Consider the following 16,971-nt stretch of genomic DNA (forward strand, 5'->3'; position numbering starts at 1 on the left):
GGGGAGGGGAGGGGAGGGAAGAAACCCCACGCACTAAAAAGACAGTATTTGGAGATACAGCCTTTTAGGAGATAATTCAGGTTAAATGAGGTCATGAGGGTGAGGTCCTAATCTAATAGGATTGGCGTCCTTATAAGAGAAGGAGGAGACATCAGAGAGCTCCCTCTCTGCATGTGGACAGAGGAAAGGCCACATGAGGACACAGCAAGAGGACAGTTGTCTGCAAGCCAGGATGTGCCCTTACCAGGATGTGACTCTGCTAATGCCTTGCCCGTGAACATGGCCTTCAGAACCGTGAGAAAATAAATTCTTCTTGTTTAAGCCACTCAGTCTATGGCATTTTGTTATGGCTGCCCTAGTAGATTAATCCACGTGGACATTATGAACACACTTAGAAACCAAGAAGGCAATACATGAATGAGACAAACTGAGTGCCAATGTGAGTCCCAGGTTTGAGTACTGACTCTGGCAATGACTCGTCTGGATCCCCATATAGCTTTTGCTCCCTCAACTATAGCATGGGTATAACAAGAAAAACCATATAGAGCATGGTAATGAAACATTACCAACAGCTTTACTTACGTGACATCAGTTAATTCTCACTACAACCCTTCACCCTAGGTACGAGTATTTTTTTCCCTAGGTACTAGTATTTCACAGATGAGAAAACTGAGGCCCTTGTCCAAAGATACACAGCTTAGGAGAGGCAGAGCCAGGACTCCAATCCAGGCAGTCTGGCTCCAGAGCCCATGTTCTTCCTTCACAAACCGGACAATTTCTGCCCATGCAATGGAGCTGACACCCGCTGCTCTGAGTGCAGTGGCACATGGAGTGTCCGTGCTGCGCCTGGCCCACGGTCAGCATGCCAAGCATCAGCTAACATCAGTGCTCTTCAAAACCCAAAGCGGGGAACCCCACTCAAGTATTTCCCCATAAGGTCAGACCCCAGAAGTCCCCCACTCAAAAATCTCCCGTCTCAACGGCCTGAGGATTCTACTATCCTTCCTGCAATTAATACAACCTCCCCTCCCACACCACTGACACCTGAATCTGAACCCCCACCACAACCCCACCCAACCAACTGGGAGCCACCTGTGTGCTGCTGCCCACGAAATTCTCCTGCCAGAACCTGTTCTATAAAACTGCCTCTCAGAGAATCACTTGAACTTGCCTCTTGGAGAATCGCTTGAACCTGGGAAGTGGAGGTTGCAGTGAGTTGAGATCGCACCACTGCACTCCAGTCTGGCAACAGAGTGAGGCTCTGTCTCAAAAACAAAACAAAACAAAACAAAACCCTGCCTCTCTCTGGTTCTACTCTTTGGGCCGCACTTCTCAGAACTAGGAAGGCAGGGCATGGCAGTGTCTGGAAGCCGCATGAGAGCATAAGCTAAAGGTAACACATCTTACTGGGGCCTTCATCTCTTCTGGGGGAGTAGAGACTTACCTTATTTGAAAAAAAAAACAGACAAAGGGACTAAATATTTCTACTAAAACACACTTAGTAATTATCAATACAGTAAAATACAAAATGCCACGACCTTGGAGAAACACAGTACAGTCTTCCTAGACACATCAGAACACGGTGGTCTGCTTTAGGGAGTGCCCAGGCATCCCCAGGGGGTCCTTCCTCCTCTGCCTTGGGGCCAGAGGCAAGGGATCTAATCCTTCTTTCCCACACCAACTGCCGTCACCCTAGTCGGCACCTCTGAAGACCAAACGCTTCCTTTAACCTCTCTCCAGAAATGACAGTTTCAAGATCCTTCTATGTTCAGGTCACTTTCTATGTTCCCTTGAAGCATGAGGCCCAGAACAGGGCTCGGTACTGCAGGTGAGCTCCACTAGCTGAGCAGAGAGGACCGACACATCGTTCCTCTTGGACAGTAATTCTGCATGTCTCAGATTCAAGTCCAGATGCTGCTAAGCAACATCTGCCCAGGGACGCATGAGCAGGACCTTACACCAAAAACACAGCAGGTAAGAACATAAACTGGAGCCAGACTCCTGGGCACGCATCCCTGCTCGGCCACTTACTAGCTGCATGGTATTGAGTAACAATGAACTCTGAGCTTTGGGTACCTGACCTGTATAATGGCACAAGAACAGAACCTACCTGACAGGGTTTGTATGAAGGGTAAAAAGGCTAATTTACACACAAAGCATCCAGCATCACACTTATGGCAAGGTAAACTCTCAAACCATAAGAAGCCCCCCAGGTGTCCTCAGCAGCAGCAGTGAAAATTCGGTCACATTCGGTCTCTGCCAGCCTCACAGGTGTTTTCAGATCCCATTTTATGCTGCAACATTTTCCGCAGCAACCACCGTCATTCCTTTAACAGTCACCAAGGGAGTGCATCTGCTATGCCAGGCGCTGCTCTGAGCATCGGGGCCAGACTCCATCACTGCTGTCTGCAGCATGGTCTGGTGGTGATTATGAGCAAGAGCCATGGGTGTTCCGGCCAAGGTGACTGTGGGTCACAGGATTCAGTCGGCACAGGCACCCTGGAGTCATGCATAATACCTACTCTGTCCCTCAAGAAAACACAGAATGCGAGTGATAGCAAGGGCTGTTAATGCAGAAAGAGCAGTGCAACTACTTACTCTTTTTAAAGGAATTATTCGCCAAACTCTAGCATGTAACTCCCAGCATTCCAGAGTAGTACAGGGTGGAAACCGCTGGCCTGTTACATTTGCCGTCTCTTTGCAGGTTCATCTTTCCATACATCATTTACTGGGCACATACCACGTGCTCCAGGCATCACAGGGAGTGCCCAAGATGTGCTGGTGAGCAAATTAGAAATGGCCTCTACCCACAAGGTGCTTACAATCTAATGGCAGAGACCAACGTGAATATGTATTAAGCACCTACCGCAATCACTTACATAGACACATATAGCACCTGTAGGAAGTACTATCAAGCAAACATCAAGAGTGTAATGAGGGCTGTAACTAGGGAACATGATCTAGATTAGAGGGTTGGGAAGGTTTCCTCTGAAGAAGTAATGCTGAACCTATTATTAGTAATAGTAAACATAAGTATTGAGGGGGCAGAGAGTGAGACCACATTCCAGGCCCCAAGGCTGGAGGGTACAGAGAGTGACTGGAGCCAGACGAGTGGGGAGGGGTGATTGAGTGAGTGAGGAGGGTAGCCTGAGATGAAGTCAAAGAAGCAGGCAGGGCTAGATGAAGCAATGGAAATGACTTTGGATTTTATCCCAATGGCAGTGGGATACCACTGAAGGGTGTCACGAGAGGAGTGACATAATCAGATTTGGAGTTTTAAAGGATCATCTGACTGCTGCACACAGCACGGGCTGTAGGGAAGCAAGTGCAAGAGAGACCAATTCTGGGCAACTCTAGCCGGGGTCCCAGCCGGGACCCATGATGCCTGGACTAGAATGATGATGAAGGAAAGAGGGGGAGCAGACGGATTCCAGAAATTCTCAGGAGGAGAATCAACCACCAAGGCCAGGGGATAGACCGATGCAGACGGAGGGTTCTGGCAGGAACATCCAGGTAATCAGAATTACCACTTAATGCAGTGGGGAAACCAGAAGCAATGCGGGGAGAAGTGGATCAAGAGTTTAACCATTAGTGTACTCTCTTACAGTATGGCCTTTTCTCTATCACCAGTGGAGTCATGGGCAAACATTTTCAAAGGAATTGGCTTGGAGCCAAACCCTTCTTGATGGGGGATCCTCCCACAGGCTGACATTGATCCACTCTGGAATATCCTCAGTCTTTACCAATCTAACCCTGCGCCTCTTGTTCCTTCATTACACGAAGGGAGCATCATCAGAACCCTTCCCTCACATGCCTGGTGAAAACAAAGTCTCCTAACAGCCATCAACTTCACTTCCCTGATCCTCCAGCAATCCTATCATAGGAGGTTATGGGAGCATATCAAGAGGAAGAGAGGAGGAGAGAATTCAAGACACAGACCAGACTCAAACACAAGTTCAACACAGCCTCAAACAAGAGACCACACTTTCACCCACTGACTCAGCTTTGCCCCATCTTTCAACTACTCACCTACACCCATGGGCTGTTAACCCAGGTTTCCTTCTGACACGTGTTCAAATGATGTAGCATCTGAATGTCATGAGACTCTCTGTGCAAGACCATGAAATATAGATACTACATCTTTTTAACAATTAAATGTGCTCTTTCTTCTGCCAGAAAGGTTCTTGTCCCTGTCCCATCCTAGAATCCTTTTGAAAAGCCACTTCCTCAGGGGAGCCTTCTTTGAGCTCCCAGATTAGATCCAAAGCCTGTTAAACACCCTCAGGCGCCATGTACCTCTCCTTTGGAAAACTCATGCTTGAAACTCTATGTATATGATTTTGCTGACCGATATCTGCCTTCCCCACTCGACTGGACTGTTTGTAAAGCCCCACAATGGCAGAGCCTTTTTGAGATTTTTACTCATCACTTTCTGTCTACCCTAGCAAATAATAGCCTCTAGTAATACTTAATGAGGCTGGGCGCGGTGGTTCATGCCTGTAATCCCACTACTTTGGGAGGCCGAGGCAGGCAGATCACCTGACGTCAGGAGTTCGAGACCAGCCTCAACATGGAGAAACCCCATCTCTACTAAAAATACAAAATTAGCTGGGCGTGGTGGTGCACGCCTATAATCCCAACTACTTGGGAGGCTAAGGCAGGAGAACTGCTTGAACCTGGGAGGCGGAGGTTGCGATGCGCCAAGATCGCGCCATTGCACTCCAGCCTGGGCAACAAGAGCGAAACTCCATCTCAAAAATAAATAAATAAAAAATAATGAATTCGGAAATCTATAACTCTATGCTAATGTAAGTATCATCTTCCTAGCTGTGACTAGCAAGTACAGGTATCAAAAGTTTAAAAACAGGCCAGGTGTGGTGGCTCATGCCTATACTCCCAGCCCTTTGAGAAGACAAGGTGGGAGGATTGCTTGAGACTGGGAGTTCGAGGGCAACCTGGACAACATAGTGAGATTCCATCTCTACAAAAAGTAAAAAAAAAAAAAAAAAAAAAAAAAAAAAAAAAAAGCATAGCTGGGAACGGTGGTGTGCACCTACAGTGTCAGCCACCTGGGGGGCTGAGGTGGGAGGACAGCGTAAGCCCAGAAGTTTAAGGCTGCAGTGAGCCATGATTGTGCCACTGCACTTCATTCAGCCTGGGCAACACAGCAAGACCCTGTCTGTTAAAAAAAAAAAAAATCAGGACAAAATTGAAGTTGAAGCTATTTTGGCCATTAATTTAATACTTTATTTATCCTGAGAGAAAACTGCCACTGTTTTACGTTAGAGCAATGCTTCCACATGGCAACATGTTCAATCGCGTTTTTCCCAAACCGTGTTACTTTCCAAACGATTACAAGTAGTCGTGAAGGATGGTCACACTTTACAAAAAGTGTAATTAGAGAGTCGACTCCATCTCAGTCACTGGCCCATTCCTGGTAAACTGACAAGTAGCTGTGGTGGCTTCCAGCAGCTTGTTACAAGTTATCAAGTCAGTATGAGTGTTGGGGGATGGAAGCTCTTGAAAAAACGGTGCTGACGCCCCAAGGAGTAGCAAAGTGTATCATGAACTGTCCTGAGCTGACTCAGTAAGGACTCAACAGAGAAGGACACTTCATTTACTTCCCTGACAACTGCAATAAAATTTAGAGCTAGCGGAGGGATGCTGCCTGGGCAAGGGAAATAAATGTGTTGTAACATGAAAGGGTCCCAATCAAGCAAGTCGGGGCCCCCTCGCTATCGCCGATAGTCCAGAGCAAGGAAGTACAGAGCAGTCCTGAACCTCAGTTTTCTGCAAACCAGAGGCTTGCCACTGAGCCTAGGTGACCCGAAAGCTGCAGAAAAGAGAGGTTGTGCCTGGCACACGGAGGCCGCCTCGCCAGCCTGTGCTGCTGATCCTGCGCCTGCCGCCCCGGACTCACCTGGCCCGGGGCCCTGCGGGTCCTTCAACTGAGCCTTGAACCGCACGCCCGTGAGCTCTTCTTTGCGGGCCCGCTTGGCTGCGCCCGCGGAGGAAGCCGCGCCGTCCTGGCCGCTCGAGGCCTTCCTCTTGGAGACCCCCATGGCCGACACGGCGGAAGCGCGACGGAAACTACACACCTGAGGGGTCCCGGCAGGAGCACTAGCACAGCCAGCCAACACGCGCTTCAGGACCACATGGGGCAGGAAGGGGCGGGGATAGCGGAAGAGGCGGGGCTCGGGGAAACGCAGGCGGAAGGCGAAGGCCCGCGGGAGGCCGGGACCGGCGGAAGGGGCGTGGCCTGTGGAAGGGGCGGGCCGGCGGGAATCCAGAGTCGTGGGTCTCGCTATGAGTTTGCTGTCCCGGTTGGCTCGGTCACGGCATGGGGCGAGCGGACACTCCACGACACTCCCCTCCCTCGGCTGCGGGGTTTGGGGTCCACTGGGGCGCGCTCCTGATCCTGGTGGCTCTCTCGGGTGCTCTTGGCAGGAAGAACTCCCAGATCTTTCACTCCTGGCCCGGCCGGTCCGCGAAGACACGGGCCCCGGCGCATACAAGCAGCACAATGAGTAGTTCTTGACCCGAGGTCGCCCTGACGGTGTCGCATGAAAAGCTTGATTCACACACAACAGGATTCGATACTTTGCCAATTCGAGACCCGGGTGGCTGGCAGGGAAGGCGGATTCGCCTTGGCTAGGTGCCAGGCAGGTCCCCCTCTGCGGGTGCCCCTGACTTCGACCCCTAGCTTATGTCACACCCCGAACCAGATCGACTGGTCTGGTAGGATGTCACTCCAGACTGCCCTCCACCCCAGACTTCCCCAAACTGATGGGCTCTTTGTGCCGTACAGGGTGGGAGGAGAAGACCAAACGAAGTAACGTCTGTAAAACCCCTTCCTGGACAGCATAAGGCCTCCACATCTAAGGTCCTGCCATTAAAATGGAGACAGCAAAGCCAACCCTATCCAGTCCTTGGGACTGTTATGAACAGAAAATGATGCAATGTACGAAAAACTGCTTTAACGAGGAAAACAATACAGTGTGTTTTTGGAAGATGTTATTGACTTGTGAACCGCATTAAATGCTCTGAAATAAAATGAAAGTAAAAATGAATAAGTAAAAACAGGCTGGTACATATTTTAATACGACTTCATGAATACTTGGGTATGTGTCCAAATAAATCATGAACCAGCGCATTAGATAAGTAACTTGGTGATTACTGAAATTCTTGATCAGGTTGTCCTCTAGTCTAGGAAAATAGTGTTTCATACTCTGTAAGCAGATATGTTTTGAACATCTGAGGATGTGGCCTTTTGTGGCCTGTTGGGGTTGCAGAGTTTCTAGTAGAAAAAGCACGTGTGTTGACGCTGAGCCTCTGTCCTGACAAGATTATTGTGCTTGTGGAGATGTCTGCTGTAGGCAGGTCAGAGACAGGGTGTCACCCCCAGCAGATATGAGCTAATGCAGCAGTATTGAGAGGGGGATATGCTCAAAAAGTCATCTGTAAAAGGCAGCACTCATTAATGAATACAGACTTAATTCTGACTGATTATCCACACTGGTCCTCTGGTTAATCTCTAACCACCAACTTTGTTTTCTGCCATGGTGGTCCCAACCAAAGAGTTATCAGAGAGTTCAGAAACAGTCAAAAGCCCTGAGTTTGGTTTCTGCCTGTGTGACCTTGTTCAAATTACCATCTCTCTGCACTGGTTTGCTTTACAAACAATTAAAGAACATAAGGAACTTCCCAGGATTATCCAGCTAGTAACTGGTGGAGCCAGGACTCACCCAGTGTATTCTAGTCCCAAATTGAAAACAAAGAAACAGAAGTTGGCAGTGCCCATTTACAGCCTTAGCCAGAGATGTGTGTGATGGCAAGTGTGGCTCAGAAGTGCATTTTGATGCTTTAGACTAAGTTAATGCCATGAATCATTGATGCTGGGTTAACCCTTTGTTCAGTTACGAGGCTCACCAACCTCTGGATAGTGACTTGGCTTTCCATATCAAAGCTTTGCATTATTTGCCTCCAGGAGCATTCTGGTTAGTTGCAGACTACGTGGTACTGCTCCTAGGACATTCTAAGCTGAGGAAAAAGGCTGAGGGCTTTTGTACTTGTTCTCTCTCTTTGAAACTCTTTGCCCAGAGCTCAAGTGGCTCAGATAGTCACTTCACGTGGACTTTTCCTGTTCAAACTTCACTCTCTGTCTCCTGACCTTTCTTGATTGGGCCTATTTCATAAAGACACTAATTCTATCTGAGGGCTCCCCCCTCATGAGCTAATCACCTCACAAAAGGCCCCCCACCACCAAATAATATCACATTGGGGATGGGGTTTCAACTTAGTGAATTTGAGGGGGACACAAACATTCAAACCATAGCACTTTCCCAACGTGAAGATGATTTTTCAGTTAAGTTCTAACAATCTTTTCAGAAACATAATTCTCACCTTGTGCAGTGTGTTCCACCAAATAAAAAATAAAGTATCCCAACATCTTTTACGAGGCTCATATAACCTTAAATACAGAACAAGCTAAGGATAATACAAAGTATGAAAATGATGAACTTATTTCAAGTATGGATATAAATGTGTGTAAATAGAATATTAGCTAACTGAATACAAAGCTGCACTTGAAAAAAAAAACACAAGAAATACAAGGAAATAATATCTTGCTTATATAACTCACCACAATAATGGATTAAAGGAGAAAAATCCATTATTATTTCAATAGATGGGAAAAGATAATTGAAAAAATACCTATTTATGATTTTAAAAATTCACATAAAACTAGGAATAGAAGGACTTTCCTTAACTTGGTAAAGATTATATACCAAAACCCTGCAGCAACCATCATGAACAATGGGAAAACTTTACATGCACTTGAATTATAACTGGGAACAATAGGAAAAACAGGGATGTCCACCATGCTACTATCTATTACGAGAGGTCATGGCTAGTGAAATAAGGCAAGACAAAGAAATAAGAAATGAAACTGTCATCTAATTGGAAAATTCAACAGAAATGCAAACTAAATAAGAGTTTAGCAAGGTTGTCAGACATAAAATCAGTTACCAAAATTGGCAGCATTACCTCTACATTAGCAATAGCTAATTTATATATGTAGGAGAAGCTGGGTATGGTGGCTCATGCCTGTAATCCCCGTGCTTTGGGAGACTGAGGTGGGAGGATCACTTGAGCTCAGGAGCAACATAGTGGGACCTTGTCTCTCCAAAAAAAATGAAAAAAAATTTAAGTAGCTGGGTATAGTGGTGCATATCTGTAGTCCCAGCTAATCAGGATGCCAAGGTGTGAGGATTGCTTGAGCCCAGAACACTGAGGCTGCAGTGAGCTGGATTGCCCCACTGCACTCCAGCCAAGGCAACAGAGGGAGACCCTGTCTCAAAAAACAAAATAAATGTAAAACAAAAATAAATAAATATGTGATAGAAAACAAAGCACCATTTAGAAAGAATGGAACGATGTCAAAGAGTCATAGGAACCAACTTGAAAGAACTGCCACTGGAACAGTTTTGGTGACAAAATGAATAATATAGCATTGGATCATAACCTAGGGTAAAAAGTAAACATATGTAAGTCTATACTGATATAAAAAATGATGATCACCAGGCATGGTGGCTCATGCCTGTAATCCTAGCACCTTGGGAGGTTGAGGCAAGAGGATCACTGGAACCCAGGAATTTGGGTCCAGCCTGGGCAACAGTTTAGCAAGACCCCATCTCTAGGAGAAATAATAATAATAAAATAAAAATAAATTGGTTGCTAAGTAAATAAATGGGGGAGAAGAGATAAATCTTCCTTACAAAAGTAATCCAAATAATATATGTAGATACCTCTCGCTTCAAGAGGTGGAGCTTAATTCAAATACTCCTCCCCACTTCCCCAGTGTAGGTTTAGTGACTTACTTCTAAAGACTGGAATATGAAAAGGGAAAAATGATAACTCTATAATAGAGAAGCAAGGCAAACACTACCTTATCCAAGGGATAGAAGTTAATGTCATGTATATGCTGTTAGATGTACATAAATCAAGTTACTCTTATGTACCCCTGATGTGATGTGTGATGAAGATGCTTTGCCTCTGTATATGCTTCCCGAAACCCATAATCCCAGTCCAATTGTGTGGAAAACATCAGACAAACCCAAATTGAGGGACAGTCTAAAAAGTACATGAGCAGTACCCTTTAGAACTGTCGAGGTCATGAAAAGCAATGAAGAACTGAAACACGACCACAGACCAGATGTGATGGGAAACACAACGATAAAATGCACTTTGGTACCCTGGACTGAACGCTGAAGCAGAAAAAGGCCAGAAGGAGAAAAATTAGTACAACGCAAATAAAATAAAGTCAGGCGTTTAGTTAATAGTAACATCCCAACGCTGCTTGCTTAGTTAGCAAATGTACCCTACAACTGTCAGAAACGTAAAACATTAGATGAAACTGGCTGAGAGTATATGGAATTTTTTCAAATGTTCTGCAAATCTAGAATCATTTCAAAATAAAAAGTGTAGTCAAGGCTGGGCATGGTGGCTCACACCTGTAATCCCAGCACTTTGGGAGGCCGAGGCAGATAGATCACTTGAGGTCAGGAGTTCGAGACCAGCCTGGCCAACATGACGAAACCCCGTCTCAACTAAAAGTACAAAAGGTAGCTGGGTGTGGTGGCATACGCCTGTAACCCCAACTACTGGGGAGGCTGAGACAGGGGAATCACTTTAACCCAGGAGGTGGAGGTTGCAGTGAGCCAAGATCGTGCCACTGCACTCCAGCCTGGGCAACCGAACAAGACCCTGTCTAAGATGAAAGAAAGAGAGAAAGAGAGAAAGAGAGAGAGAGAGAGGGAGAGGGGGAGAGAGGGAGAGAGGGAAGAGGAGAGAGGAGGGGGGAGGGAGGAGGGAGGGAGGGAGGGGGAGGGAGGGAGGGACGGGAGAGAAGGAAAAGAAAGAAAAGTGTAGTTAAAACAAAGACCTATGCATAGATAGGAACTTTTTATTCTTAATTTTGAAACAGCTTTATTAAGGTATAACTGATATACAATCTAATGGCACATATTTACTGTATATGATTTGATAAATTACCTCCTGGCTCCTGGTAACCACCATTCTATTCTCTACTTCTGTGAGTTTGACTATTTTAGGTACCACTTATAAGTAGAGTCATGTCCTTCTGTAACTGGCTTCTTTCACTCAGCAGACACCCAAAATAATTGAAATAAGGTTATTGAAGGGATATTTGCACTCCCTGTTCACTGCAGCATTATTCACAATAGCCAGTTTACAGAAACAACCTAAATGCCTATTGACAAATCAATGGGTTAAAAAAATGCGGTATTGACCGGGCGCGGTGGCTCAAGCCTGTAATCTCAGCACTTTGGGAGGCCGAGACGGGCGGATCACGAGGTCAGGAGATCAAGACCATCCTGGCTAACACGGTGAAACCTTGTCTCCACTAAAAAATACAAAAAAACTAGCCAGGCGAGGTGGCGGGCGCCTGTAGTCCCAGCTACTCAGGAGGCTGAGGCGGGAGAATGGCATAAACCCGGGAGGTGGAGCTTGCAGTGAGCTGAGATCTGGCCACTGCACTCCAGCCTGGGCGACAGAGCGAGACTCCGTCTCAAAAAAAAAAAAAAAAAAGGCAGTATTTAGTATACAATGAAATATTACTCAGCTTTAAAAAAGAAGGAAATCTTGATGTTTTTGACATAGATGAACCTGGAGAATATTATAGAAACTTGATATGTGATCAAGACAGCACCAAAATCAGTGGGAGAGGGTGGTGTGGTAAATTATAAAATATAGTCATAAATTCCTCCCACCCTGGTATTCATGCCCCTTTGCAATTTGACTTTGAAGTTCTTCCCATTGGAAGGTTGGGATGTTTCTTCCCCTGCTGGGGAGCAATTCGGATTCACAGATCTTCAGGGGTAGCTGAGTGCTGGTGTCATGATACTGTTATTATCTTCTCATTTAACATCTCCTCTCAGAGTACTCCTGGCTTGCTAGTTTAAATTGTGAAAATTTTCTGCATTAGCCTCATTTTACTTATATTCTTTGGTCTTTACTGTTCATTACTATTTAAATGTGTTAACATTTAAATGACATCTATACTGTAATTTTCCTTTGTTCCTATTGAAGTCATCCTGGACTGCTAATAGTAAACATAATTGTATTTTCAGAGAGGTTTGTTTTAGGCAGATTGCCCCTTAAGGTGCAGGAAGATGGACAGAATGGCAGGCAGGTCACCAGGACACTCTGAAGATGAGTAAAGTGGGTAAGAGTGACTGGGATGGGCAGGGAATGGCAGACCCCTGAATGAGTTAGGGAGTGATCAAGCTTGAATATGTGTCCCACCCGGATCTCATAATGAATTGTAATCCCCAGTGCTGGAGGTGGGGCCTGGTGGTGGGTGTTTGGGTCATGGGGGTAGATCCCTCATGGCTTGGTGCAGTCTTCGAGATAGTGAGTGAGTGCTCATGAGATCTGGTCATTTAAAAGTGTGTGGCACCTCCCATACCCCGGCTCTTGCTCCTGCTTCCACCAGGTGAGATGTCTTGTCCCTCTTTGCCTTTGGCCATGAGTAAAAGCTCCCTGCAGACTCCCTAGAAGCAGATACTGGCACTATGCTTCCGGTACAGCCTGTACAAACCAGGAGCCAATTAAACTTCTTTTATAAATAACCCAGCCTCTGGTATTCTTTTAGAGCGATGCAAGAAGAGCCTAACACAGGGAGAAAAGCCAAGGCAACCCAAAGGTAAGAGCCTTCTAAGCAGAAGCTATAGCTGATGCAAAGGCACTGAGGTGGGACAGCAAAAAGGCCAGCGTGTCTGAAATGGAGGGAGGGCAATCATGGTAAAAGTAAGGCCAGTTGGAGTAGCTCATGCAGAACCTGGCTGGACAAGGTAAAGTCTCTGTAATATTTAAATTGTCTAGATTTGCCATTCCCAAACTGGGCACCAAAGTGCCCAAAGCACCACATTGCCTTGGAATGTTTTCAAAAGTTGAGGGAAATCTATCATTTATTGACATCTGTTCATTACCAGGCAAACTACTAGCTCGAGGTAGTTTATAGATTAAACATTAGATTGTGCTAGTTTCCGGCTGGGTGCACTGGCTCACGCCTATAATCCCAGCACTTTGGGAGGCTGAGGCGAGCAGATCACCTGAGGTCAGGAGTTCAAGACCAGCCTGGCCAACATCACGAAACCCCATCTCTACCCCAAAAAAATACAAAAATTAGCCAGGCGTGGTGGCGGGCACCTGTAATCCCAGCTACTCAGAAGGCTGAGGCAGGGAGAATTGCTTGAACCTGGGAGGCAGAGGTTGCAGTGAGCTGAGATCATGCCATTGCACTCCAGCCAGGGTGACAGTGAGACTCCATCTAAAAAAAAAAAAAAAAAATATTGTGCTACTTTCCTTCAGATGAGGTCACAGCTTTGCAACGCTGGGTTTCCAGGGCTTACCGTGATAAAAAGCATCAGTCAAGTGTGGTGGTGCCTGCCTGTAGTCCCAGCTACTTGGTAGGCTGAGGCAGGAGGATCGCTTGAGCCCAGGAGTTCGAGATTGTAGTGAGCTGATCAAGACACTGCACTCTGGCCTGGGGAACAAAGCAGGACCTTCTCTCTCTCTCTCAAAAAAAAAAAAAAAAAAAAAAAAAAAAAAAGGTCAAGTACCAAGCTAAAATCAACACAGGTCAAGAAATGAGAGTATGGTATCCAATCTGATTTCAAGGTTGAAGAAATAATGACATGTCCAACCAGCACACACCCCATTCAAAATTATTGGTGCTTATTTAAGAATAAAGGAGGGCTGGGCATGGTGGCTCACACCTCTAATCCCACCCAGCACTTTGGGAGGCCAAGGCGGGCAGATCATCTGAGATCAGGAGAGTCAGCCTGGCCAACCCGGTGAAACCTCGCCTCTATTAAAAATACAAAAGTTAGCTGGGAGTGGTGGCAAGTGCCTGTAGTCCCAGCTACTTGGGAGGCTGAGGCAGGAGAATCGCTTGAATCTGGGAGGCAGAGGTTGCAGGGATCACACCATTGCACTCTAGCCTGGGAGACAGAGGGAGACTCTGTTTCAAAAAGAAAAAAGAAAGAATAAAAGAAAACATTTTTATTTCCATCTATATGTATTTATGTATATATGTAAACTGCTTCTTTATTATTAGAACACCAATACTTATGTTGTTTGGACATAGCTATTTAATAAACCTAACAGTTTAGGTTTGGGTTTAGGTTTGGGTTTTGTCCTGGGGCACTTGAAAAATTATTGAGCCACTAAAGGTGCCATGAACTGAGAAAGATTGAGAACCTCTGGACTATACCTTTGATCAGAGCTCACTTTTATTAATTCTAAATTCCCTTTGTGGGCTTTGATTCATTTTCTTTTTGGTAGCCTTAAGCTTTCTCTTGAGAATGAGCATTTCAAACTTGTAAATTTTTTATACACCCATGTTCATAGCAGGATTATTCACAGTAGCCAAAAGTGGAAGCCATCCGTGTCCATCAATGGATGAATGGATACACAAACTGTGGTATATGTACCATGGAGTATTTTTCAGCCTTAAAAAGGGATAAAATTCTCACAACCTTGAAAACATTATGCTAAGTGAAATAAGCTAGGCACAAAAGGACAAATACTGTATAATTCCACTTATATGAGGTACCTACAGTAGTCAAATTCACAGAGACAGAAAGTGAAGGCCGGGCACAGTGGCTCATGTCTGTAATCCCGGCACTTTGGGAGGCTGAGGCAGGCGGATCACCTGAGGTCGGGAGTTTGAGACCAGCCTGACCAGCATGGAAAAACCCCGTCTCTACTAAAAATACAAAATTAGCTGGGCACAGTGGCGCATGCCTGTAATTTAATTTCAGCTACTCGGGAAGCTGAAGCAGGAGAATGGCTTGAACCTGGGAGGTGGTGCTTGCAGTGAGCCGAGATCACGCCACTGCACTCCAGCCTGGGCAACAAGAGTGAAACTCCGTCTCAAGAAAAATTTAAAAATTTTAAAAAGTGAAATAGTGGTTGCCAGGGGCTAGGAGAAAAGGGAATGAAGAGTTAGTGTTTAAATGGGTGCAGAGATTCAATTTTGGAAGATGAAGCGATCTGGAGATGGAAGTTGATGATGGCTACATAACAATGTGAACGTACTTAATGTTACTGAACTTTACAAGTAAGATGGCTACTATGGTAAATTTCATGTTACATATATTTCGCCATAATAAAAATGTATTTTTCAAATTCACGGACCACGATCATCACTGCTAAAACGTAAATTAAGATTCCCACCTACAGAGGGCGCCATTGACAGCTCCTAGTCGCATTCGGGGGTTGGGTGTGCAGGACCCACAACCGCCTGAAGCTCCAGCCTTCTCCTTCCCCAGACACCTGTGTGTGCAACAGTCCTCAGCCTCCCCCACCTCTCCCTCACCCTTCTGAGACTTTTGCTGAGGTTTCTGTTTTCCTTGTTTTTTTAAACTGCTGCCGATCAAAGGGAAACAGACTGGGTATATCCGTGACTACCCCTCTCTTCTTCCTTCCAAGAGAGACAGTCACTAGAAGAGCTAATGTGGTGCCTACATACAACAAGATACCATTCAACCTCAGGAAGGAAGGATATTCTGACACGTGCTACAACCGGGATGCACCCCGAGGTCATTATGCTAAGTGAAATAAGCCAATTAATCCTGTATGATTCCACTGATAGGAGGTACCCAGAGAAGTCAAATCCATAAAGACAGAAGTAGAATGGTGGCTGCCAGGGCTGGGGAGAGGTGGGGATGGGGAGTTGGTGTTTAACGGGTACAGAGTTTCAGTTTAGCAAAATAAAGAGTTCTGTGGATACCGGGTGGTGGTGGCTGCACAAGAATGTGAATGTACTTAATACCACTGAACTGTACACTTAGAAATGGTTAAAATGGGCCAGGCGCAGTGGCTCACACCTGTAATCCCAGCACTTTGGGAGGCTGAGGCAGGCGGATTTCTTGAGGTCAGAAGTTCATGACCAGCCTGGCCAAAATGGTGAAACCCGGTCTCTACTAAAAATAGAGGCGTGGTGGCGGCACCTGTAATCCCAGCTACTCAGGAAGCTGAGGCGGAGAATCGCTTGAACCCGGGAGGTGGAGCCTGCAGTGAGCCCAGATCACGCCACTGCACTCCAGCCTAGGCGAGAGAGTGAAACTCCGTCTCAAAAAAAAAAGTTAAAATGGTAAATTTTTTGTTATGTATATTTTACAATAAAAATATTTATACATATATGTATATTTATATATACACATTTATATATACATATTTATTTTACATATGTATTTTATGTATCTACATATTTATGTATATACATATATGTATGTGTATGCATATATGTATATGTGTGTATGCATATAAGCATATATACACATATGTATATATGTATGTGTGTAAAATATACATATACATATATATGCAAAATATACATGTATGTATATATGTATGTATATGTGTGTATGCATATGTATATATGTACATGTATGTATATACTGTATATATTTATATATACATATATGTATATTTTACAACAATAAAATATTTTTTAAAAGAAAAATGAATTTTTAGACAATATATACTCCACACATGGGGGTGTGTGTGTGTAATATCAGGTCCTTGAGGACTTGAAGAGCTCAAATCAGATTTGGCTGGCATTTTCAAAGGAAAGCCAGGCCCCCAAAACTCAGGTATGTCACAGAGAGCTCAAGGACAGGGATGCTGCTGCTCGAGCAGAGGAAGAGGATGAGGGAGTGAGCCTGGCCTAAGGAGGCCAACAGAGTGGGCCAGAGGTGGGGAGGGAAGGGGGTATTCAGAAACCAGGGTTGAGAAGAGTGTCCCAACCAGTTCACAGGAAGAAGAAAACAAAATTCTGGTGGAAAAGCCCATTCCAGTGTCCCACTAGAGCAGTGGTCCCCACCCTTTTTGGCAGCAGGGACCAGCTTCTTTCTCTCTCTCTTTCTTTCTTTCTTTCTTTCT

The 16,971-nt window shown here is 45.4% G+C and overlaps 1 protein-coding gene across 1 annotated transcript in view; it reads right to left on the minus strand.

Moving 5' to 3' along the window:
* The window catches only part of URB1 (URB1 ribosome biogenesis factor), a 79,507-nt gene extending 73,345 nt beyond the window's left edge, over positions 1 to 6,162 (minus strand). The window contains exon 1 of the mRNA XM_017883969.1: positions 5,921 to 6,162. Coding sequence (XP_017739458.1) covers positions 5,921 to 6,062 — 142 coding nt within the window. The 5' untranslated portion in view covers positions 6,063 to 6,162. The remainder of the gene's footprint in view (positions 1 to 5,920) is intronic.
* Between the last annotated feature and the right edge of the window lie 10,809 nt (positions 6,163 to 16,971).

This window comes from Rhinopithecus bieti, unplaced genomic scaffold (genome assembly GCF_001698545.2).
Source record: "Rhinopithecus bieti isolate Rb0 unplaced genomic scaffold, ASM169854v2 scaffold_13207, whole genome shotgun sequence".
Taxonomy (NCBI): Eukaryota; Metazoa; Chordata; class Mammalia; order Primates; family Cercopithecidae; genus Rhinopithecus; species Rhinopithecus bieti.